This window comes from Tympanuchus pallidicinctus, unplaced genomic scaffold (genome assembly GCF_026119805.1).
Source record: "Tympanuchus pallidicinctus isolate F22 unplaced genomic scaffold, pur_lepc_1.0 scaffold7, whole genome shotgun sequence".
NCBI classification, from domain to species: Eukaryota; Metazoa; Chordata; class Aves; order Galliformes; family Phasianidae; genus Tympanuchus; species Tympanuchus pallidicinctus.
In genome coordinates, this window is record NW_026294791.1 from 14,606,432 (window position 1) to 14,629,790 (window position 23,359).

Here is a 23,359-nt window from a genome sequence, read left to right on the forward strand (position 1 = left end):
TGTCAGAATTGTAACTTTGGGGAACCTCAGTGTGGAATAATGCTTTTGAAGCAGTGTTGAGACAATTTGCTGTCGGTTTTTCAGTAAGCCAAATTTGCCATTAAACAACTGAAATTCATTTCAAATTGAAGTGTTTTTTCCAGGAAATAAGTGCTGGATGTTCTCTGTGAATGCAGAGCATCCACTGCTGCCTTGGACTTGCAGACAGGTTAGTTCAGTGCTATCACATCTGATTTCCTGTTTGTTTGGTTTTCTGGTTGTTTTTTTTTTTTCAACCCCAGCAATACCTGAACAGTGTTTCTGTTGGTTATGGCACCACATTGAATGTCCTCGAATAAATTAAAATTGTTTCCCAACTTGCCACTGAGCTTAGCAGTATGCTGCACTGCCATCAAAAGCAAAATGTGGACAGATACATGGGCTCTTACATTTCATACTGAGCTTGTTGAATAAACCATGTGGGGAAGTCTTCAAAGAAAAGAGAAGCAGTCTAGAAAAAGAAGAATTGTCACTACTCTAATAGGGATAGCTTAGAGCATTAGTATAAGGTCATTTAGAAACAAGGAGTGTTTGCTGGTAAGCATTATGCAGACTCAATCGAACTGAAGAGGTTCTCAGAAGAGGAAAGATAGAAGTGTTAAGATTAACACTTCAGACCAGAAAGTGCCATTATCCTGATGCAGTCCAGAGACTCTAAAAAAAAATAAATCCATTAAAGCATTACCTTTTACTTCAAGTCTTATATTTTCATGAAAACAGGATGTCACGGGTCCTGGAAAGCAGTATCACAGCTCTGGCAGCCTGGCTGTGTGTTAACAGGCTGCACAAAACTCTCTAATGTTAGCAGCAAAAAAGGCTAGTTACATGAAATGAAGTCTAGTTCACTTGAAATACATCTGTTACTTCACTTGATACTCAAAATATCAGGAGAAAAATGCTTAGGGGCACTAATCCATTGACCAGAAAATCTGTTACTGTCTTATGCAAAGCTGGACTTGAATACATCAGAAGTGACGAGTCTTGTGCTATCCTTACTGACCAACTAACATGACAAACCAGAGAATCTGTCAGTTTCCTTGGTCGTCACTTACCTTACTTCAGTGAATTATCAATTTGGTATAAATACTTAAATCTTCAATTTTAAGTTTGTACGTAAAATCCTATTGATTGCACTTACCTAGATGAACTTATTACTTATTTGTATTACAGCAATGACTGAATGTCTCCAGGTGAGACTCAAGCCCCTCGGTATGATGCTTTACATAAATAGGTAATCACTTTAGTATGGCTAGTTTTCTCTGCTTAGGTTTTAAGAGATGCAAAGAGAGGAAAACAGATGTAGCTTGTAGCACTGCAGCTAAGATCGTCAATGCTTTCCATAATAGGACCTGTTTGGCTGGCTGACTTAAACTTTAATCTGAATTCTTCTATAAGAAGCTGCCTCAGGCTGTTTATTGTAATGAGGCTGGGGGGGAAGGAGTCACTTGGAAGCCATTTCTGAGAAACTTATAGTAAACAACTATAATGTTCCACATTCAGAAGTTCAGCAAGCAGCTTCTGTGACAGAAAGATTTAAAGAAAAAAATCCTAATCATTAGTCTGTATTACAGAACTTTTCTTTGTTGCTGCTTGCTAACAAAACATATAGTACTCAGTTTCTACTAAGCAGTAGGGGGGAATGTAAGTCCACAAGTGCAGGCCAGCTCTTTAGATGACCCAGGTAGGTGATGTGGTTATACCTTCACAGTGCAGACAGGCAGAGGGAGATAATAGCAGCTGCATGGGCAGCCAGAATTGTGGTATTCTCTAATTAGTGCTTGACTTGCAACATTAGTATTGTTTTAATGCAAAGGAAGAGTGCTTGTTTGCATCTGTAAAAGCTGTGAAAACAGACTTCAGGAGAACCACAATCTTCCCCAAGGATCATCAGAGGACTGGGATCTTTAAGTGGTAGAGGCCGGCAACATAAATCTAGAGTTGGTAAATATTCATTTACAAAATTATTCTACTTTATAAGGAGACCTGACACTGTGACTTTTAAGTTTCATGTTTGTTTTAATTTTGAATAGATTAGTAGGTGAGGATTTGTTAAATGTGAAGACATAAGTAAGAGAAAAGCATGTTGTTAATCTTTTTTTTATTAATACCAGATTTAAGCTAAAGCTGTGCAAGTGCAGTATTTCACAAACCAAGCCAAAACACTGAGGAGAGGAAGAATGAGAAAACAGATGAGGAACAGCACAGATTTATTTTTTTTTAAACATCTGGTACTTTCTGTAGTACGTTTCAGTAGTGAGTGTGCAGTAAGAGTCTTAAAGTGTTTTCAACTGAAGAGTGAATTAACAGCAGAGGAAATTAAAAGTTCTACTTTATGAAAACTGTGTGTAGCCTCACCAAAGACTGCAGCGTAGAAGAAGGAAATTACATAGCAAACTCAAAAGTAAAATGTATTAAATCTCGAACATTAGTTATTAGAAGCTTCTGCAGAATAAATGTGAAATGGCAGATAAGACACCCCTAGATAACTCACAGTTAATAATTTGTAAGTTACTAGTGCAATGCCTGTGTTTTCTAATAACCAAGGATGTCAGGAATTTGATCCACCATCTTAGTTTTAATTCAAGGAAAGTTAATTAAAATTGAAAAAAGACCTTACTGTTGATTTCAGATAAATAGTCTTCACGAGACCAACTAACGTCATTTTTCTGTAGAGAATCTATCCCCTCAATTGTTAAAGATAACAACAACAACGAGAAAACATTATAGTAATGGTATATAGTAATATATATAATGGTATATAGTAATAAGTAATATAACGTATCCTTTTCTACAAAAAGTTTAAATGAGAAGTCATTGGGCCTGTTAGGGAAGACAATTAGCCATAGCTAAAAGGATGATCTTGTTGGAAATCACAGAATAATTAACCGTTAGGAATTAGTGCAGTGACCACTTGTTTTCAGTTCATTAACAGTTCATGGTGTAGAAGCTGAAATAGGAGTCAGTGGTGAATAGACTTCTGGAGAAGGAAAACCAAGTTAAGGAGTTCAAGTATGTAACTTGTTTGATTGAAAACTAACTCGCATTCTGTTGAATTAATCCAACAAGATGGAGGTCTAAACACAGTGATATTCTCGAACAAAAAACTTCATTCTTCCCACAGATCATCATGTTCAGTATATCCAATTAACCCATGACTCAGCTCTGCAGAGCAAAAATCATTCAGTCTGATGTAGGAAAAGGCTCACATTCTCTGTTCTTACTTTTGACATAAATTGTGGCTACAGTGGGCGTAGCTGTAATAATATGCTGAAATCAATGAGGAAATAAATTTACTTAATATCAGCATTTAGAATATGCTTATTGGTATTGAATAGTTCTGTCCAAGTTTGTTTGTTGTAGATTTTAAATCGAACTGTAAGAAAGCTTAATGGCAAAGTGCGCTTTTAATTGACTCAAGACATGTCAGAAGAAATAAATCGCCTTTGAAACAAAAATAGCCCGAGCTGCAAACCTGCCTATATTACCACTCCCGGAAGTGATTCATGTGAATTAGGACGTGTGTGGGAGTCACTGTACTTTGGTGAGGCTTTGCATGTTAAGGCGCATTTGCAGAGCTGCTGCAAAGTAGCTCAGGACAGGACAGTCAGTCTGAAGTGCCGAGCGAGATGTTTGTGCTTTGTTTATCTATGACTTAATAGAACAGAAAAGTTTTCGGAGTGTTCTGAGGGTTTTTGGTTGTTGTTTGTCTGTTTGTTTTCTGCTTGCTTTTTATTTTTTTTTCTTTGCTCCACACACTACATCTTGCATTTAATTCACAGATTGTCCTAGGACTCCTGATACTCCAAATAGCGATCCTCGTTTTCCTACCAACAACAGATTGATGGCCTTAAAGAAGCAATTGGACATAGAACTGAAGGTGAAACAGGGAGCAGAAAATATGATACAGATGTACTCAAATGGTTCTTCAAAGGTAAGGCTTTAGAATGCTTAAAGAACGTAAAAATAATTGTGGAATTTTCTATTGCTGCAGTATGAAAGTACAGTGTGTAAGCAGCGTGCAATTTTGGTGTTTTGGGGTTGATTTGTTGTCATTAAGTAGCAATGTAGAATCTGCTACAGACTGCTAGGCTGTTTTTGTTGTGGTTTCATACCGACTCAGGATACTTGCTAGACCTGGTTGTTTTATCAGCCTGTCCACATGCAATTCAACCTCCATAACAAATCCGGTGTACTAAATTTAGTATGTCTGGTAATCTTTGATCATGTGTGATTTACAAAGCAGCAGAGCTTGGTATGGAATCAAGTGGTGGCTGATGCTTTTTCTAGCCCCGCTGAAAAATGTACATCTGTTAGAGTTAAGATGTGCATGACAATTATACTGAAGGTGATATTGCCAGATACATTTCTGAAATTTTCATCTCATTTTAGTTGCTAGTAACAAGACTCGTACCAGAAAATGTGTTTCAATAAGAGAAGCAAAATATTCAGATAGCATTGTTACAATCAACACTGGTACACAGATATGTGAAATACTTCCTCTCTTTCCCTCTCCCTTGTGCTTATTTACTGATTTATTTAACAGAAGCGTGGTATTCTAGAGGTAGTTACCTGATAACATCAAACTGAAACTAGAAGTTCTCCAAGAGGTAGGGAAGGGGCTTGCTAACTCCTAGATGGGTTTGACTTATTACATAGTCTTAACTAGGTAATAAAATTCATCATACATGAAGAGAGCTCTTAACTCAACTGAAAGACTCACCTAATTTTTTAATGCAGGTAGAAGGGGAAGACTTATTTTGAGTATAAGGTAATCATGCTTCTCAAATGAGTAAAACAGTGTCTAGGGGGATCCTACTTGCAGCCCCTTCTGCTTTTGTTAGTTACTAATTACCTTTGCTTTCCTCTTATTACATCATTATGGAGATGAACCGAATCTCCAAACTAAGGTGAAAAACTGACATAGGTATAATAAATAATATGTAGTAGCTTGGTTGGTGTTAAGAAGTTGGTAAATACAATTGAAATGTTTTAAGTTCTTATCTGGCTGGCCCAACACATAGATGAGATGAGTCAGTGAACTTATTCAAAAGAAATGTTTGATTTGAAAAGTAAACTTCTGTAAATTGCATTGCTGCCAGTTGGAATTGTACTCACCAAAAAGTATGGGTGAGGAACTACGTATTTGTCAATGAATTTCCTCCAGGGACTGGTGGAGAGGCAGATTACTTTTGTACCTGCCTACTCTTTGACTTCTTTGTACCTCTTGCTAAAACCACAGAGTGCTGCTCACTTTCTGAAAAATCATTTTAGACTAGATGGTCCATAAGTGCCATCAAGCCCATGCCGACCTGTGAGCCAGCTGGTGCTGGTAGCCTTAGCTGAAAGTGACCTGTCACCTCCTAGCCTGGGGCAGTGGGAAGAGGTATCTGCAGTGCCTTATGACTAAAGGCCAGGGAATGCAGTCCTCAGCTCCTGGAAACCCTGGAGTCCACATCCTCTGGGGCCATGTACTTAACATCAGGCTAGCTCAAAAATAATAATCAGTTGATCCAAATGGATCAAAAGATGTACATGATTTATATCCCTAATAAACCCTCAGCAAGTAACCTTATAACAGCCTGAAAAGAACTTAACTAAACACTCAGGCTGTAACATCAGACATTGCTAGCAAGCTTTGATCAGACCAGGAACAAGAGGTAAATTCTGGCTCACTTGATGACTGAGGCATGTAATTAAAACTGTTGATTGAATCTTGTTCTTTCAGTTGGTTCAAATGAGCTTACCAGTTTGGGTGTATGTGGTAACTGCACTGGGGAGAACAAGCTGGAAACACAAGAGCATTGCCAGCTGCTTCAGCAAGCTGGATGGAAAGGATGTGTATTCATTCTCATGGTCATAGTACTGTGTAGTGAGGTAATTCAGCATACTGTAGGCTTAAGTATGATGATTAGGTTGTAGAAAGCTGAACTTCAGTTTCTGGATGAGGTGGCCAAAAGGGGCAGAAAATTCTCACTTTGAATCCAACCCGTAATTGGGAACATTGAAAAGGGCCCTCTTTAAAATATATTAAACTATTTTGTTACCCAGGCATACCACAATGGAATTTCAGATTTGCTGTATGATTTTCAAACCTTACTTTAATGGAGGAAGGTCGTAGTTTGTTTCTTAAAGATTTAAAACAAACAAACAAAAAACAACCAGTAGTCTGCTAATAATAATAAGTATGTTTTCTCAGGTGAAGGGTTTTCCATTTGAACTTAGTCTGCTTTCTTCAATAACATTCAGCTCAACCTATTCTGATGTGTTTCTGAGGTACTGGATCATTTTTCCTTGGACTTGCTGAGATCTGTCTGAGATCCCGTGACAGCTTTTGCAGATCTGTTTATCAGGCACTGTCAGTTTCTGTGTACACAAGAGATGCTTTGACATATTTTTGTTCAGACCCCATCACTAACGGAGCTGCTAAGTATAACACATCCATCCTGATCTTGAGGATGGGATGTTCTTTCCCTTGAAAACATAGGGTGAGCTAGAATCCCTGGCTAGTTCAGTAATCTTACATCAGCTCAGCTTCACACGTTGGTGCTCCTCAGCAAGCGCATCCACTGGAGTGACAGGGTGTGGGAGACAATCAGGTGAAGTAACGTGAAAAATGAGATGAAAACAAAGATGAAAAATGCTTTCAGAGTTTGTGTGCATCAGGATGATGCATGGATGAAGTTTAATATACGATTCTGACTTGTATGTAATCAGTTAAATCCTATGCTCTGCTGTAGACAGTAGTTATTTCAAAAGGTGATATTAGTATTTGAGAAGGCACTCATTTAACAAAATTAAGCGTACTAATTAAATAGATGGATAGCTGATGTGGAATCTTCAGCATAAGGACGTTATAAACATAAGGCTTGTGCTAGTCTTCATATTTGAAACACTGATTAATATTACAAATTAAAATCAAGAGTATGTACCCAGCAGGATATATAGTATAAAAAATATCAGAGTGGGTGATGCATTCGGTGCAAGGTCATAGTAGAGATCTGTGAAGGGAATTTTTTTTTTCTTCTCAGCACACTGATTTTTCTAACATCCTCTTTATAGTACTCACATGTACTGTAGTGCCAATACTTCTAGCTCTGGGAATCTGTACTATGCAGTAGTTGTCTTGATGGGGATAAGGAGAGAAATATATATATATTTTTTGAAGTCTTAAATAGTTGGTAAGTTCATTTGAAAATTAAAAATTTAAGTATAAACCACGTTTATATTAAAATGGCTTCATAATGAGGTTATGGGGTGGCTACAAAATAAGTTAACCAGAGTGGCCTTTGGGCTACAGCAAGTGCAGTGTTCATCTGTACTGATTACTGTTTGTTAATCTGGCACTGCACAGCCATGACAAATTGACTGCCTTAATTTTTCCCACGCTTCTTTTCTGCTTGAATCTAAGTCAGGTCATCCTTAAGTTATCTTGTAACTCCCTATCCAACAACCGTTTGATAATCCATCATAAACCAAGTCTCTAGTAGCTCTGGGACCAAAAACACTGTATACCTGAAAAACATGTGAGGATATCTATCCACACTCCTGAGAGTGAATTGGTATTATTGATGAATCTGAAAGTTCATTTTCAGAAGTGTTCTCCTCTAAGCTGCTTTTCTTGTTATGACTTTTGATAAAAGGAATTGGGTACCTCCATCTATTTGGGGCAAAAAAAATGTTGTCCCTAAGTTGCTGATGAAATAGCTAGTGAAGTAATCTGGTATTTTGTGTTTATTCATGGAAAAATAATCAGTTTGATCAGGCAAAAATAAAGCAGAATTATTTATAATTAAATATAACGTGCTATGTGTGTGCTTTGTATTTCTAATGTAGAGATTGAAGTTTAACTCAGGTGAATTGGCACAGTGATTCTTGTATGTATTTAGTCTAGCAGATTTGGTTGTTGGAAGAGTTATTAGAAGAGTTCTTATGTTCACAAGGGGGAAAGGCTTAAAAGTAAGAGGGCAGATTTAGGTTAGACATTTGGGAGACATTTTTTACTCAGTGCTGCAGTACTGGCACTGCTGCCCAGAGAAGCTGTAGGTGCCCCATCCCTAGAGGTGCTTAAGGGCACGCTGGATGGGGCCCAGGGCAGCCTGAGCTGGTGGGTGGCAGCCCTGTCCATGGCAGGTGGGTTGGAACTGGGTAATCTTTGAGGTCCCCTCAGACCTAAGCCATTCCACGATTCATTATAAACTTGTCATTCTCCATAGGATGGAGGTATTTTATACTTTTGAAATATATTCATCTACAGGTGGGTGTTTCTAGATTGTGCCTCCTGTATCCAGCTTTAAACAGAGTTTCCATGGGAGTGGTTTGTAGTCTATAAATTAATCTGAATACCCTTTGGTCCTAACCTGATTTCCTCTAGATTCTTAATGTGGTTAGTGGAATTGGTCTGCTGTATCTAATGAGCTACATAGTTGTTGTTCCTGAGCAAGTGGTCTTTAAAGCTTTCAATATTGTATTGTGTATTGTGTTTATTATCTAGTATTGTGAAGAGTTTATTATCTTTTTTCTTTCAATAGGATCGAAAACTTCTTGCCACAGCTCAACAGATGCTCCAAGACAGCAAGACAAAAATAGAAGTTATAAGGATGCAGATTCTTCAGGCAGTTCAGACCAATGAATTGGCTTTTGATAATGGTGATGGACTACAAAATAAATATTGATCTTATTAATGTCAGAATACCACATAGATATGTACCTATTTGCACACAGAGCTAAATTTCTAAAACAACTGCATGAACTGAAAATAGCAAAGTGCCTTGAAGCTTATCGAAGAGAAATACAGGCTCTCTTCATCATCTTGTTCATTCCTTATCAAGTCCACTCCTGTTCTGTAGGCTTCATTCTGTGTGTTTTCTCTGTTTTGACAATAACTAGTACTTTAAAGAAAAGTATGTACTTTTCACTATCCTAAAAAACAAAACAAAACAAAACTGATCTAAGTATAAAGCCTGTTTGTCATCCTTAAATAGATTGACCTAATTAGTACTAGTGAGAACAGAGGTGTAAGGAAACTTTTATTATATTAGCCTTTAGGCTTGCCTGGAAAGTAGTCCAAAAATCAGTATTTTTTAAAAAAGAGAGCCAATTTGAAACACACAGATATTACTGCATTCAGAAGTAGTTTTAAAATTGCACACCTCCTGAACTTTAGTAGCCATGAGTGTACTAAAAGTTGTGGGCATATTTGGTACATCTCTAAGTTTTAAGCTTCATTTGTATGCATCTCACAGAGTACTGAAATTGTAAGATAATGCTCCTAATCAGGGCCTCAGTGTACTCTCTAGGTATTGTTTGTTTTGTGGACTTGGATGTTTTTACAGTTATGACACTTCTGGCTTTCAGTACCCCACCTTAGCACATGGGTTGTGCATGTTATTTGAAAAACAGAACAACAAAGAAATCCTCAAAATGTACAGTCTGCTTTCTAGCCTAGACTTGCAAGAAAGCATGAGCAGGATAAAAAGTGCGCACCCGTGAAAGTGCATATTGTGAAAGTGCATATCTGTAGGTGTTAATGCTAGAAAGGGCTTTCAAAGGCCTTTAATGTTCCTACTACTCCTAGAGATGGAAACAGTAAGGAATAAAGCAGACTTTTTTTATTTAGGAAATCTTAACGTCGTAAGAGCTGGATATTAAAAGCTGTTAATGCAAACCATTATGTAATGCAAACCATTCAGCATTATACTTGGCATTTACTATGAAGCAAGAGAATTCTCAAAAACTGATCAGGGATATATGTAGCTACAGAGTAATTTGAAAGATAAACCCTCAGAATATGATTAAGAAATGTGCAAGTCTCAGAACTTCTTTCTGCCAGCTGCTGATGTTTGGAAGATTTGGCTTTCTATGAAGGTCATTTATCACATAGCTTCCCCAGTGATGTCTTTTGTTTCTTGCACCTTCTAGCAGTTACAGCCCCACAAGTAGTAGTGCCTGTTTACTGGAGTGAGGCTGTGATTACTGCTTTTGTTCTTCAAAAAAGAATTTTTTTTTTTTTTAATTAGAACTTCACTGTTATTTTTATGACATACTGAAGCTGAATTTTTTCCCTCTCTGTGTGCACTGGGGAGGATTGGGAGGGTTTAATATATAAAGATACTGAGAAAGGGTGTGGTTTTCAGTGACGTCTGTTTATATTTCTTTGCAGCAAAACCTGTGATAAGCCCTCTTGAACTCCGAATGGAAGAACTACGGCATCATTTTAGGATAGAATATGCTGTTGCAGAAGGTGCAAAGAATGTGATGAAATTACTTGGATCTGGGAAGGTTACCGACAGAAAGGCACTTTCAGAAGTAATTCGTCATTACAATTTCTGAAACCTTACTTTAAATGTTCTTTCAAGGGGAAAAAAAAAACCAACAAATATTGTGTTTGTTTTTGTATTTTAAAAAGGCACAAGCAAGATTTAATGAATCAAGCCAGAAGTTGGACCTGTTAAAGTATTCACTGGAACAGAGATTGAATGAACTTCCTAAAAACCATCCCAAAAGTGGTATTATTATAGAGGAGCTCTCATTGGTCTCTTCACCCACATTAAGTCCTCGTCAAAGTGTAATATCTACTCAGAACCAATACAGTACACTGTCCAAACCAGCAGCTTTAACAGGTATGCTTTATGGGAGTTCTTTTATTTTCATTACATGGTATAAAAGTAGTCTTTAGTGCTAACTTTATTGCCTTTCTGGAAATATTTCATTGTTGGTTCTTTGGTCTGCTTTTTTTGTTTGTTTGTTTTTAGACAAAGGCATTTTAAAGTGAACAATGCAATGTCTGTGATTTATTTGTTCACCATTTTATAATCCAGCTGAAATGAAAGTGAAGTTCTGGCCTTAAGTTAGGTCACTAGGGAACAGTATTGTGAGCATTCACTGCTTTTCATCTTCACATTATCAAGCAGTTTTAAAGGTGGGTAAGTGTTGTTATCCCCGTTTTACAGATGGAGAAACTGAAGTGCAGAAGGGTTAAGTGGCTTCTCTGGTCATATAACAAGTATGACAGAGCTGGAAATAGGCACCCAGATTTCCTCCCAATCCCTATTTTGCTCACTGGACTACAGTGGCTTCCCGGAAGTTGAGATTTATGTTACTAGAAACTTACTTATTTCTAAAGCAAAGAGGGAGATCCTAACAAAAATGCACTGTTATCAAAGCCCCTATTAAAGGACAGACGTAACCTACTGGGAGGGAGCATACTTAAAAGCTTTATGCAGTTTTTCAAAGTTGGTTCACCTGAAAGTATTGTCCTTCATTAGAAGTAAACTTTTCAAACAAATGAGCCAGACTTTGACAGAACTTTTAAGTATTTTCCCTCCTGATGCTCTCGAAGTAAATACTTTTGAACACTTGAAGATATGTTGCTTTACTAAATATATTTATTAAGTGGCCACATAAGAATTGCCGATACAGAGTTTGGTTTGTTTCCTAAACAATTCTGTATGTAACTATTAAACCAACCATCAACAAAGGAAAAAGTTTTACAATCTCTAACTTGAAGGCTACTCTCTTCAAGCGTGTATAACTGATACCAGAATTTCAAGTAGGGTTCTTTTTAAAAGAAAAAGAGAAACTCTTCTGCCAAGCTGCAGCAATAATGGACAAGACTACTTGCCCTACATTTTGTTACCAAAAGTAACTGAGGGTAAAAAGCATCAGAACCTCAGACAAGAACCCTTATGAGGATACAGAGTGGAGGGATTGTATTTGATAAAGAAGTTCACCCTCAAATGATGTATGATCAGGGCACAGCACATCATGCCTTTTTTAAAACAGCCTTTTTTTAGTCTTTTTTTTTTTTAAAGATAATCACAGCTCATATGCCTTACAGTGACAAACTTCTCTCTGAATACAATCAATAGGTACATATTAAGGTATATACTGGTACTTTCCAATAGGAATAATCAGAACAGAGCTACATCCTTGTAAAGCTCTTAATTTGTCGCTTTCAAATTAACTATACAGCCTTTGTATTCAACTAGATCTAGCAGTGTCTTTGATTTTGCCTTTAACATTTTGTGAAATATAGATGAATGCTACTGTCATACTATTTTAAATGCTCCAGTGGGACTTTCTTGTATGTATCTCATTCTACAAGATTATGATCTTTCTGGATATTAATTTATCGGGATGTTTTTCTAAACAGTTCTGGAATTAAGTATTTTATTTTGTAAACTGCCTGGGGAGCCAACAGAATCCTTGCTGTTTATACCAGTATGCTGTTCTCAGAAACATAAGCTGTCACTTATGATTATTAGATCCTAGAAGATGGAATTTGATCTCAGATTGGTCTGTCAGTCTGTTTTGTGGGCTGTAATATTGCCAGGCTATTTGTAGGTTCGGTCTGATTTAGCTTTCTATTATGAAAGAGTATTTTTAAGTTATGCAGTTATGTACATAGGAGCTACACTACCCTAAGAGCTGTGTTTCTAGGTGACTACATGGTTTTGAACTAATTTCACCACTTTTAATAGTCAATTTCATCACTGCTGGTTATGTCATAGCTTTACAGATGCTATCTTTACAGGATACGGTAAGCCGTTACGTTCAGATGCTGCTGTGCTGCTGGAGGAAGCTCTTTCAAATTAAAACCACAGCCTCTTCCTCAGTTGGTTGAAGATGTTGGAGAACAGCTTCTCAGCTGTTTCAGCTTTAATAAATCCCAATTCAGTAAAGTTCTAACAATTCAGTGATTGTGAATTATATACTAACTCAAACCGGACTTAAGCAGCCAGCAGGCAGATTTCATTTCTTGTTTTATTTTAAACACAAAGTCTTAACAGTCAGTGTGCTCATGTTAATTATCTAAGCAATCTATCCAGTATTGCTTGTTTATTATCCTGTACTACTTGGTTATGTAAAACTCAAGGAAAAACTCAGACTGTCCCATGAGCAATGTTCAGTTGGTCACTTTAGAAAGTGGCGCTGCTTAGAACTTGAACCCAAGTCAGTTCGATGCTTAACAGAAGAAAAGTTTTTCTGAGGCTAAATTATACAACAAGAACTGGTTTTGTGGCATTGTGGTGGACTGCTGCTTCCTTCTAGAAGGCTGACTCTCACATACTTCACTTTTTTTAATGCTTATCTTCAGGTTTGTCTATCTTAAGTCAATCGCTTGTTTTTTATCTGATTGTTGTTATACCCAGCACGGTTTACAATATGAGCTATTGCCATAATATCAATCATTAGTCATTCACTTGGCACATCTGAGCACAGAAACTTTTGACAGGTAGTTGTTTGTCTTGTTCTAGGTACCCTGGAAGTTAGGCTAATGGGCTGCCAAGACATCTTAGAAAATGTTCCTGGTCGATCGAAAGCCACATCAGTTACTCTACCTGGTTGGAGTCCAAATGAAGTCAGAACAACTTTCATGGGCAGAACCACTAAAGCTAAAGCTGGGATTAGTAAAAACCTTCTGAAAACGGATGACTTGTCCAGTTCAGTATACTTTCTATTTTTATGCTTACCTTTTATTTACATTTTAATATGCATGCTGTGTTTTGTAATTAGAAATACTAAATTGACTTGAAGCTGTAAAATTAGTGTTCCTTCAGCTGTCAAGTTGTTATGGATTTAAAAATAGAAATAAAAAAGCCTGCGCTATTATGATCATAAGAACCAATTAAATATGAGAGCTCTTTTTAAGGGAAACTTTCTGAAGACCTCTTTGTTTGTGGAAAATCCTCTTATAGTTCTAAGCTGAGTTTGTGTACTTTACTTACAGATGAAGTCTGTGCTGTACTGAAGCTGGATAACACTGTGGTTGGTCAGACTAGCTGGAAACCAATTTCCAATCAGTCGTGGGATCAGAAATTTACACTGGAACTAGACAGGGTAAAGATGCAGTCTGACATCATTGACATGTATAGATAATTATGTAGATTAAAGTAATGTTGCTTTTTACATATATATGTTTTTATATATATAAAAAATTTTATTTATTTATTTATTTATTTTTTTACTGTTGTGGTTAAGTTCAAATTATAGGTATACAAATATTTTTGTCCTTAACAGAAGGAGTAACCTGGAGGTAAGCTGATCTGCTGGGTTGCTGTTCTACAGCTTTTATCTTTTCTCACTTATGAAGAGATGTAATGTCTTTTCCAAGGCCCTACACTTATTATCTTTTTAGCCTGTAACAAAGGTGCTGAAATCAGCTTTTCATTTATAAGGAAACTGTATCAAATACAGTTCAGATATTTTGGCAAACCTATATCATAGAATTTTTACAGTGTTTATCCATAATTATTACATGTTCTCAGGTGAAGCAGATCAGTTCTTATTTTTCAGGAATAATAAAATCACTAACATTTTTTTCCTAGAACCTTAAGTGTTATTTTGATGGACTTCAGTATTTGGAATGACACTTGATAACTGTTTTCCATGTTCCTTTTGAAGAGAATTTCTGACATGTATTTATAGGTACCTAATACTCATAGTATTTTAAGGGTACAAAGATATCTTTTTTTTCAGTGCAAAGTAGGCTAAAAATTAAATTTTGTTTTAGAAATCTAAATGGCATCTCAGGCATATACATAATTAGGGGAAAAAAAAGAATAAAAACAGGAAAAAAACACCCCTACCTTCCTGGTTGTACTGACCAGTATTTCACTCTCACTACCCAACCTGTCTAAGCCAAGCCAAATCCCTTCCAGGGTGAAGAAAGAAGCAGATTTAGACCTGCAGCTAGAGAAATCCAGGTTCCCAGCAGGAGTGCAGAATAAAACTAGCAGTTGTGGAGTCCATAACTTTTTGTGTGTTATTTTCAGATGGCTTTTTAAGTGGCTTTTTGGTGCCGGAAAAGAATCTTGCTTCTGCTGGGTGTGGCCACCTATCACCCCCTGTATTTCAGACCCGTGTTCTCAACCCTATGATGTTTTTCTGTTGCTTCCTCTTTACTTTGGTTTCCTTGAAAACCCACACCTCTCAGATAAAGAGGGTGAGCTGATGCATCGTGTGGAATTAGGTTGTGCCACACAGCGCTGACTCTGCGGTGCACTGCAGGATTTTGCAGTTTGCAGCAAGTTTTGTACGGAGCTTATAGGACACCTTAAGAATATATAATCCCACTGGCAAGATAGAGGCAGTTCCTTTCATGACCATGTTACAAAAAACTGCGTGTATTTCTAGAAATGGTATAAAGTCTTGAGGTACACATCCTGAGGTGTACCAAACACAAAGTGTCACTGTACAGCCGTGAAATTCAATTGATGCATGTATGTAATGTAAAAAATTAGCAAAGCTGAGCTTTCTAAGAACAGTTAAAATCTTGTTGCCAGAGTTTAAGCTATGAGGTACTGAACTACTAGTGCTTTTGTTAGACTGACTGAAAACTGGTGAATTTTTTTTTTCACTTTTTCCCTCTATTCATGACAATTTTAGTCTTCTTTCTTGGACCCTGGAGATCACATTTGAACTAATGCAGAACAGTAGTCATCCTAGTGAGAGTTTGCTTGCTGTGGCTAGACAGCCATAGAAGCTCTGCATTTTGATCATGAAGCACTAGATCTTATGGTTGTGGAGAAGTAATTATTGCAGAAGAATTACTACTGAGGAATTTCCTGTGTTTGCTTGCTGTCATAGTCACGTGAATTGGAAATCTCAGTTTATTGGCGTGACTGGAGATCCCTGTGTGCAGTGAAGTTTCTGAGGCTGGAAGATTTCCTGGACAACCAGCGGCATGGCATGTGTCTCTATCTTGAACCACAAGGCACTCTGTTTGCAGAGGTAAGAGTTGTTCCTTCAAACACTTGGGCACAATTGCAAGCGTTATCTTGCAGAATAGCTTAACAAATTATTTTCTTAAACTTTTAAGGATGTGTTTTGTTCTGAAACTTGAATTATAACATACGTTACTTGAACTGCAGGTCACGTTTTTCAATCCAGTTATTGAAAGAAGACCAAAACTTCAGAGACAGAAGAAAATTTTTTCAAAACAGCAAGGTAATTGTTTAATACAAACATGCGAAACTTTAAAATTATATAGATAAGTGACATTTTCATACTGAGATTTAATGTTTGTCTGTGAGTAAAGCTGTGCTAATGAGATGTTTGGCACCTCACTAGGAAAATTTTTGTTCAGGAATTCCTTCTTATACATAAGCACTTAATAGTGAGCAATTGTGAATTGTAAGGAGTACTTCAGATTGAGTTTGTTCTTCATAAGCTAAAAATTGATGAATATGATCATTGTAAAAAAATCACAGATAATAAATGCTAATCAAAAAATTACTTGCACTTTCTTTTTTCGCAATATCCCTCAGGCAAAACATTTCTCAGAGCTCCTCAAATGAATATCAATATAGCCACTTGGGGAAGGCTGGTGAGAAGAGCTATTCCTACAGTAAACCACTCTGGCACCTTCAGCCCTCAAGCATCCGTATCTGCCGCAGTGCCAGTGGTTGATGCGCGCATTCCTGAACTGGCGCTGCCAGCCAGGTAGGCAACACCTGCAGTATTTTAATGCTCTTAAGAGAGAGTAGAGAAGTGAAATGTTTATGCAGAAAGGCATGTAAAATGAGTTTTCTGCAACACTTAAGAGCTCTCAGCATTCTATTTTGGAAGTCTGTTTTATAGACAGATGGTACATGACATCCCGTTTTAAGTTGGTTTTTGTTAAACCTTTCTCTGCTGTACGCTGAGAAGTTATTTTATTTTCTTGCCAGCGACTCTCCTGTAGCCAAATTGGACTTTGAGCTGGAGCCTGAGCCTCCACCTGCTCCACCTCGTGCATCTTCCCTTGGGGAAATATGTGAACCTTCCTCTGAGATGAAAGCTCCTGATAGGCCAGCTCAGGCAAGTAAAGTTGATGTTAAGAATTTCAGGCTGTATAGTTTTACCAGGGTTGTAATGATGATATCTTTATGGTGGGCTTCTTCCTTTGTATTATTATTTAGCATAATGCTCCCATCATTTAGCAGTAAGCTCCATAACTTACACATACAGAATTGTCTAAACAGGATGCTGTCATTATCCACGGTGGCAAACTGTTTCTGTGATTTTTCACAAGATAAAAAGAAAGCCTAAAAATCATGGGAGTATTCAGGAAAATGTCAGGGCTTTTTTTGTTGGTTTTCTTTTTTCTTTTTTTCCAAGAAAGAGCAGAACAACTGGAGGAGTAGATTTCACCATTCTGCTGAAAGCTTGTTTATATGTATTATCTTAAGGTATAATGTTTGAACTTAGTTAATTCTTGTGTTAACAATTCCATATGCTTAAGGTAAAAATTTCTGCATTTCTTTGTCTTAGGAATCTGCTTTAAGTTTTCAAATGCTGTTTTCTTCACAGGATGATGTATCAACTTTTGATTTCGAGAATGGTAGAAATAGTATTGTTCCAAAACTCCAGCCTGGAATAATCTGCGAGTCTGATGTTCCACATTCAGACACAAAATACACCAACATTCGAGAACCTGAAGACAGAAGGTAAAAATGCTATGGTTTTAGTGTTGAATATGAATAACCTTTATTGAAGTCAGCTAACTGGAAAGCGTGTGTTTATTTACACAGAACACAGCAAAGATTTCAATTCAGTCTGAAGGACTTCAGATGTTGTGCAGTACTTGGCAGAGGACATTTTGGAAAGGTAAGTGTGAAAAGGCTGTATCAGATGTCAAGGCTCTGTGAAAAACTGGATTTCAATCTTAAGTCGTTTATCCTCTGTTTCAGGTGCTGCTGGCAGAATACAAAAACACAAATGAGATGTTTGCTATTAAAGCCTTAAAGAAAGGAGATATTGTTGCTCGCGATGAAGTAGACAGGTCAGTGTGTAAACATCATGCGTGGATTCTCTAAATCAGTTCTGTTTTCCTTCTGCATGCGGCACGCCTCTAAGCTCTACCAAACAGTGATTGCTTTCAGAGAAAGGGCAAAACGAATCTCCCCGTTCACTTGGCTGTTACAGACCTGTAGCCTTTCTTTGGGGCAAGGAAGAAGCAGAATAGACCAGGAACGCTGTTTATTTTAGTGCTTCTCTTACCATGCCTGCATTACAGCTCTGGCTTTAAATCCAATCCTGCTTTTTATTCAGACTCTCTTGTAATCATGGCTTCTAATTACTTGTTTTATAGAATTCCATCACATTCCAAGAGGACAGTGCCTATGCTTTCTTTGCTGGCAGAAATACATAAGATGGTATTTCTCAACTTGTAACATACTGTCATACTCTGTTCCTCATATTTTCCCATGAGTCTACACTCATGTTGTTAATCTTTGTCCAAGAAATAAGATTTTTCTCTGTATGGAAGTCAAATGGCTATTACAAAACTGACTTGGTTCAGCACAAGAAGGCGCTTCTGCAACTGTTCAGTGACTGTTTATGTTGGAGAAAAATAAATAACTGTATTAACAATAAGCTGACTATCAACTGCATTAAGGAGAGATAATCAGGAGCGTTCCTAGATAGATATCTACAGTATTGTAGCTTTTTTTTGCCTATGTATGTTATACATAATTAAAATGGATGCAACATGATGCTACATGATACTGACGAACTAATTTGGTAGGAAAATGGACAGGATTCTGTTTTCAGGAACCACTAACTTGCCTTTTTTCACTTGTGAAGGACCAAATGCATCTTCTTAGATATCCTGACATCAGTTTAATGTGTGGAAGTATCAAAAGCTCTTTCCTAAAGAAAAATATTCTTCTTATCTAACCTGGAAGAATGGGGGGGGGGAAAAGCAGAAGATCTAAGTTACCAACAGTTTTCTGAGAGTTGAACTGTGGGTTCAGGATTCAGCTTTACGTTTTACTGTTTTGGGGTTTTTGTTTCTATTTGCAGCTTGATGTGCGAAAAGCGAATATTTGAAACTGTGAATAGTGTAAGACATCCCTTCTTGGTGAATCTTTTCGCTTGTTTCCAAACCAAAGATCACGTTTGCTTTGTAATGGAATATGCTGCTGGTGGGGATCTGATGATGCACATTCATACTGATGTCTTCTCTGAACCAAGAGCAGTGTGAGTATCCACCCCTCTTTGTGGCATCAGTGGAAGGGCATTTGGTTGCGTTTCACTGGGCAAGAATTACAGTATTGCCTCATGCCTCTTGTATCATTTCAGAAAATACTACTGAGTTTTTAAAAGGGCAGATACTGATATTAATTTTTTTTAATTAAAAAAAAACCACACATGCAGATTAAGTGTTCCTGAATCTAAGTTGAATGCAAATAGTGGCATACAGATATTTAATGTTTATAATATTTTTTTTTTTAAGGATTGTGTTAAAAAGATAAAATCAGAAGTTAAAATAAGATGTAAGGCCAAAAAAAAAAGGAATAAGAGAAATGAGGAATTCTTCAGTGCCACAATGGTGAACCCTACAGAAAACTTCTCCTTCAGGCCAAGTAAACATATACGTACAACTTGCAAGTTTGAACACTATTGGCACTTGAGTTTCAAATTCTGATCCTGTACAAAATTAATCAGTACCAGAAAATGCAAACCATAATTTTCAGAGGATAGCTAATAAAATAAATGCATTATGATCGACTTCCTATTCTGAAAAGCAAGACTTGAATCCGTTGAAACTTCAAATTTCTACTCTTTCAACAGATTCTATGCCGCATGCGTTGTTCTTGGACTTCAGTATTTACACGAACACAAAATAGTTTATAGGTAAGTGGTCACTGATACATTTCTGACAGAGGTATTTCAGTACTTTCAAATATCACTAAAGAAACCTTATTTTCAAATGTTCATGTAGAGATCTGAAGTTGGATAACTTACTGCTGGACACAGAAGGCTTCGTGAAAATAGCTGACTTTGGTCTTTGCAAAGAAGGTAATGGCTCGCTATTTATTTATTCTAGGGAAGTTCCATCAGCTTTCTTACTTGCTCTTGTCTGCTCCTTACTGACAAATGTATACTTTGTATATTGATCTGGTATGGCTTGAAGGAAAAATACATCTCAGTACAATTAGGGGAGACAGAAGGAAGTTCCTTAGTGGGGAACTTTTTAAGTTGTGAGAAATAGCTCACAGCTGCCTCCTACGTCGGTCGTGTGCTCTGAAACTCTTTTCCTTATTCTAAACCAAAGTTGGCCCTGTACAGTGAAATCAAGATATACCTCAATTTTTTTAATTTTTTTTAGCTCTCAAATAGTTGCACAACTCGTAGTCTGTCATGCCTGTATACTTAGTGTATTAGCTAAAACAGGAAAATTTATCTCAAAAGGGAGGCCGAGAGGCTAAAAACTAACTTTCAAGTATCCAGCTTGAAGATGTAAGTTAAAGGGTTTGTCTGCATTGAGAGAAGTATCCTTCTCAAACCCCAAAAGGAGGAAAGACCTGAAAAGGTCCATCTCCTTTTTCAATTTGTGTAGTCTATCCCCAAAATATTTCATTTCTAGCCAGCATAAGAGGGAGAGGAATTTTCTAAGTTCAGTAGGTGCTCGAGCATTATTAAAAACATCCGTGAGCAAGTTGTGTCACTTTAGCTAAAATTCTATAAATGACAGAAGGAAACAAGGACTAGGAAATCTCTGTGGCTTACTGACTACTGCAGGAAAGCATTTTCTGCAATAAATGCTGTGTGCAACACCCCCACTGTCACATCAGTGCTTGTGGTGCGCTTTTTAATTGTGCCCCTCCTGCAATTACACAGTTCTTATGTTGCTCAAAGTTGTTTCACTACTCTTCGTGTTTAACTTTACTTATAGGTATCTTTGCCACTGCAGAAGCATTTGCAATGGGCATATTTGACTGAAGTAGGGCACAACATTTTTCACAAGCTAAGATAACAGTGATGTAAGTGTAATTGCAGGCTTAATTTGGCTCACTGTGTAGAGTTAGATATAGAAAAGCTAATACAGAAGCACACTTGGAAGAAGGGCAAGGGAGGGAAGAATATGGGAATGTTTACTTAACTCATTAGAGTGAGTTTTCAGGACAGACCCTAGGACCTCAGCATCACTTAGCTGAAGTTGTGTTAGAGAGGTTTTACTTGCTAAAGGAATAATTTGTGGAGGTGCAGAAAACCTGCTTGTTTTTCATTAATTGTAACCTTTCAGGAATGGGATTTGGAGACAGAACAAGCACATTCTGTGGCACACCAGAATTCCTTGCTCCAGAGGTGCTGACAGAAACTTCCTATACAAGAGCTGTAGACTGGTGGGGTCTTGGTGTCCTTATCTATGAGATGCTTGTGGGTGAGGTATGTTCCAGTAAGATACAACAGTCATAATAGTGTATGTTACAAAAGTCAAAACACTGGCCTGTGAAACATTTAATACACCCTGCACACAACAGTTACATTGATATACAATGTATATAGACATACCTAGTTCTAGAGTGAACATCTTCAAGGTTCATTAAGAAAAAAATAGGAACTATTTAACTGATACTAGCTGCTCCTACCACTGCCAAAATTGATTAGTAATGTCACAGACCTAAGTTTCCAGCTGCTCTGGAAGCAAATGAGTCATAGTTGGTTCAAGACATAACCTCTGAATTCGTTTGGTTTGCTTCTAATTACATCATTATGCCTTAAATCAAATTACGGTAATGACACATTAATATCAGTGTCTCCAAGCAAGAAAATGGCACGTTTGGTTTGGGGGAGTTCAGTATCTAGCATGCAGGGCAGAGCAATAACAGCTATTCATTTCAGTTACCTCATCTTTTATTGTCAAAGTTGGATGCGTAATGCTGTAGCAGTCTTCTTTTTTCAAATGTCTGAGTTTGAAAAATCAACTCCTTAACTCCTGTAGCTTGAATGGAATAAAACCTTAATTCACAGAACTGGGTAGTAGTGAAAGATTATGCTGAAGTTACTGATTATCTGAATTACACATTAGAAGAGAATGCCCCAGTTCTGCATGAATGAGACAGTATAAAGAAATTATTACTGAGTAGTTAACTTAGACCTGAAGGCAAGGCTGTGTGTGCCATGCTATGTTGTTAGTTATCTCCAGAGCAACGTGGTGATGGTGTACATACTAAAAATGTGGGGGGAAACTAAAGATTTATTAATCGTTTTATTATCCTTGAAACAAAGATAGCTCTTGAGGTTTTTTAAGGAGAAAAAAAAAAGACAAAAGTCTTGCAAGGTGTGATCTGCATCATTCAGGCCACTCTAGAACAGAAATATTCCTAAGCTATAACATGCTGAAGATACAAACCAGCCTTTCATGTGTTAACTTGTGGGTGGCAGCTGTCCCAGCGAACAGCTAATACATGCCTTCCACATTTTCTATCTTGTGTCAAGAGTTCAAAAAAAGAGACTAGTTATAGGTTTTTGTGCTTTTAAAAACACACTTTTAAAGCACAGCCCTTTAGATTAAAAAAAAAAAAAAAAAGGATAACAACAACTTGCTTTTCTCTCTTAGTTATGGAAAAGGATTGTGTATCTCCAGGGAAAGGAAAGTTTCAATTTAGGAAGACCAACTCCAAGCTGTCAGCTGACAATGTTGCAATTTTTTTTTCTTTGAACTGTGAGCGATTTTTAAGCCTGTTCAGTAATTGTGGGGTTTATCACTTTGATCACAGTCTCCTTTCCCTGGAGATGATGAAGAAGAAGTGTTTGACAGTATTGTAAATGATGAAGTAAGATATCCACGATTTCTGTCTACAGAAGCCATCTCTATAATGAGACGGGTAAGAAATTACATTAATTTCAAAAATTAGTGTTTCCCTCTTGTCCTACAGAATTTATAACTTTCAGGAAGAACAGAATACTTTTAAGAACCTATGCTCGTTTTTTTTCTACGACTAAATTTCAGATTTGTTTCATTTATGCTGTGCCATGCCATCACCAGTTTCATCTTAAAAGAAAACTCAGTGCCATTTCACTTTCTTACACAGGAGCAAGCCTTTCTGGTTGAAATGTAAAACACGAGAGCTCTATTTTCTCCTGGAGCGAAGTTTCATCATCATATCTAACTAGAGAAGTCCATGTTTCTTTTTCTTACAGAACACTGTTGCAGTGACTGACGTGGTAGCTTAACGTAGTCACATGAATATTTTAATTCAAAGACTTCTAGCCCCTTTTGGTTTCATTCCAACAGGGGCAGGGAGCACCATACACGTAGCATCTACAGAGCCCCGCTCTTCTCAGAGAACAGCTGATTTTGTGATTTTTATTAACGTTATTCCATATTGTAATGCCTCTACTTAACTTCAGACTTTTAATTTCTTTAGGTGTCTGAGTTAGAGGCTCATCTCTTTCACAGAAGGGCAGTACTTGGAGCTGGTTCAAAGTCTGACGCTGAGCACTGTTAGTCAAGCACCCAATTTAGGAATAGGCAGTAGTAAGTTAAAGCATGTCTCAGTAAGTAATGTTAATAATTATATACAATAAAGCAGAAATATTCTGTAGC

At 37.2% G+C, this 23,359-nt stretch overlaps 1 protein-coding gene across 1 annotated transcript in view; it reads left to right on the top strand.

Annotated features, from left to right (window-relative positions):
* The window catches only part of PKN2 (protein kinase N2), a 51,725-nt gene that overhangs the window by 26,060 nt on the left and 2,306 nt on the right, over positions 1–23,359 (top strand). Inside the window, exons 3-20 of the mRNA XM_052666593.1 lie at positions 3,819–3,970; positions 8,568–8,685; positions 10,199–10,344; positions 10,445–10,658; positions 13,296–13,481; positions 13,769–13,878; positions 15,628–15,771; positions 15,912–15,987; positions 16,308–16,482; positions 16,710–16,839; positions 17,332–17,468; positions 17,553–17,628; positions 17,712–17,803; positions 18,826–19,002; positions 19,597–19,659; positions 19,748–19,824; positions 21,053–21,195; positions 22,530–22,637. Of these exons, the coding sequence (XP_052522553.1) occupies positions 3,819–3,970; positions 8,568–8,685; positions 10,199–10,344; positions 10,445–10,658; positions 13,296–13,481; positions 13,769–13,878; positions 15,628–15,771; positions 15,912–15,987; positions 16,308–16,482; positions 16,710–16,839; positions 17,332–17,468; positions 17,553–17,628; positions 17,712–17,803; positions 18,826–19,002; positions 19,597–19,659; positions 19,748–19,824; positions 21,053–21,195; positions 22,530–22,637 (2,324 nt within the window). The remainder of the gene's footprint in view (positions 1–3,818; positions 3,971–8,567; positions 8,686–10,198; positions 10,345–10,444; positions 10,659–13,295; positions 13,482–13,768; positions 13,879–15,627; positions 15,772–15,911; positions 15,988–16,307; positions 16,483–16,709; positions 16,840–17,331; positions 17,469–17,552; positions 17,629–17,711; positions 17,804–18,825; positions 19,003–19,596; positions 19,660–19,747; positions 19,825–21,052; positions 21,196–22,529; positions 22,638–23,359) is intronic.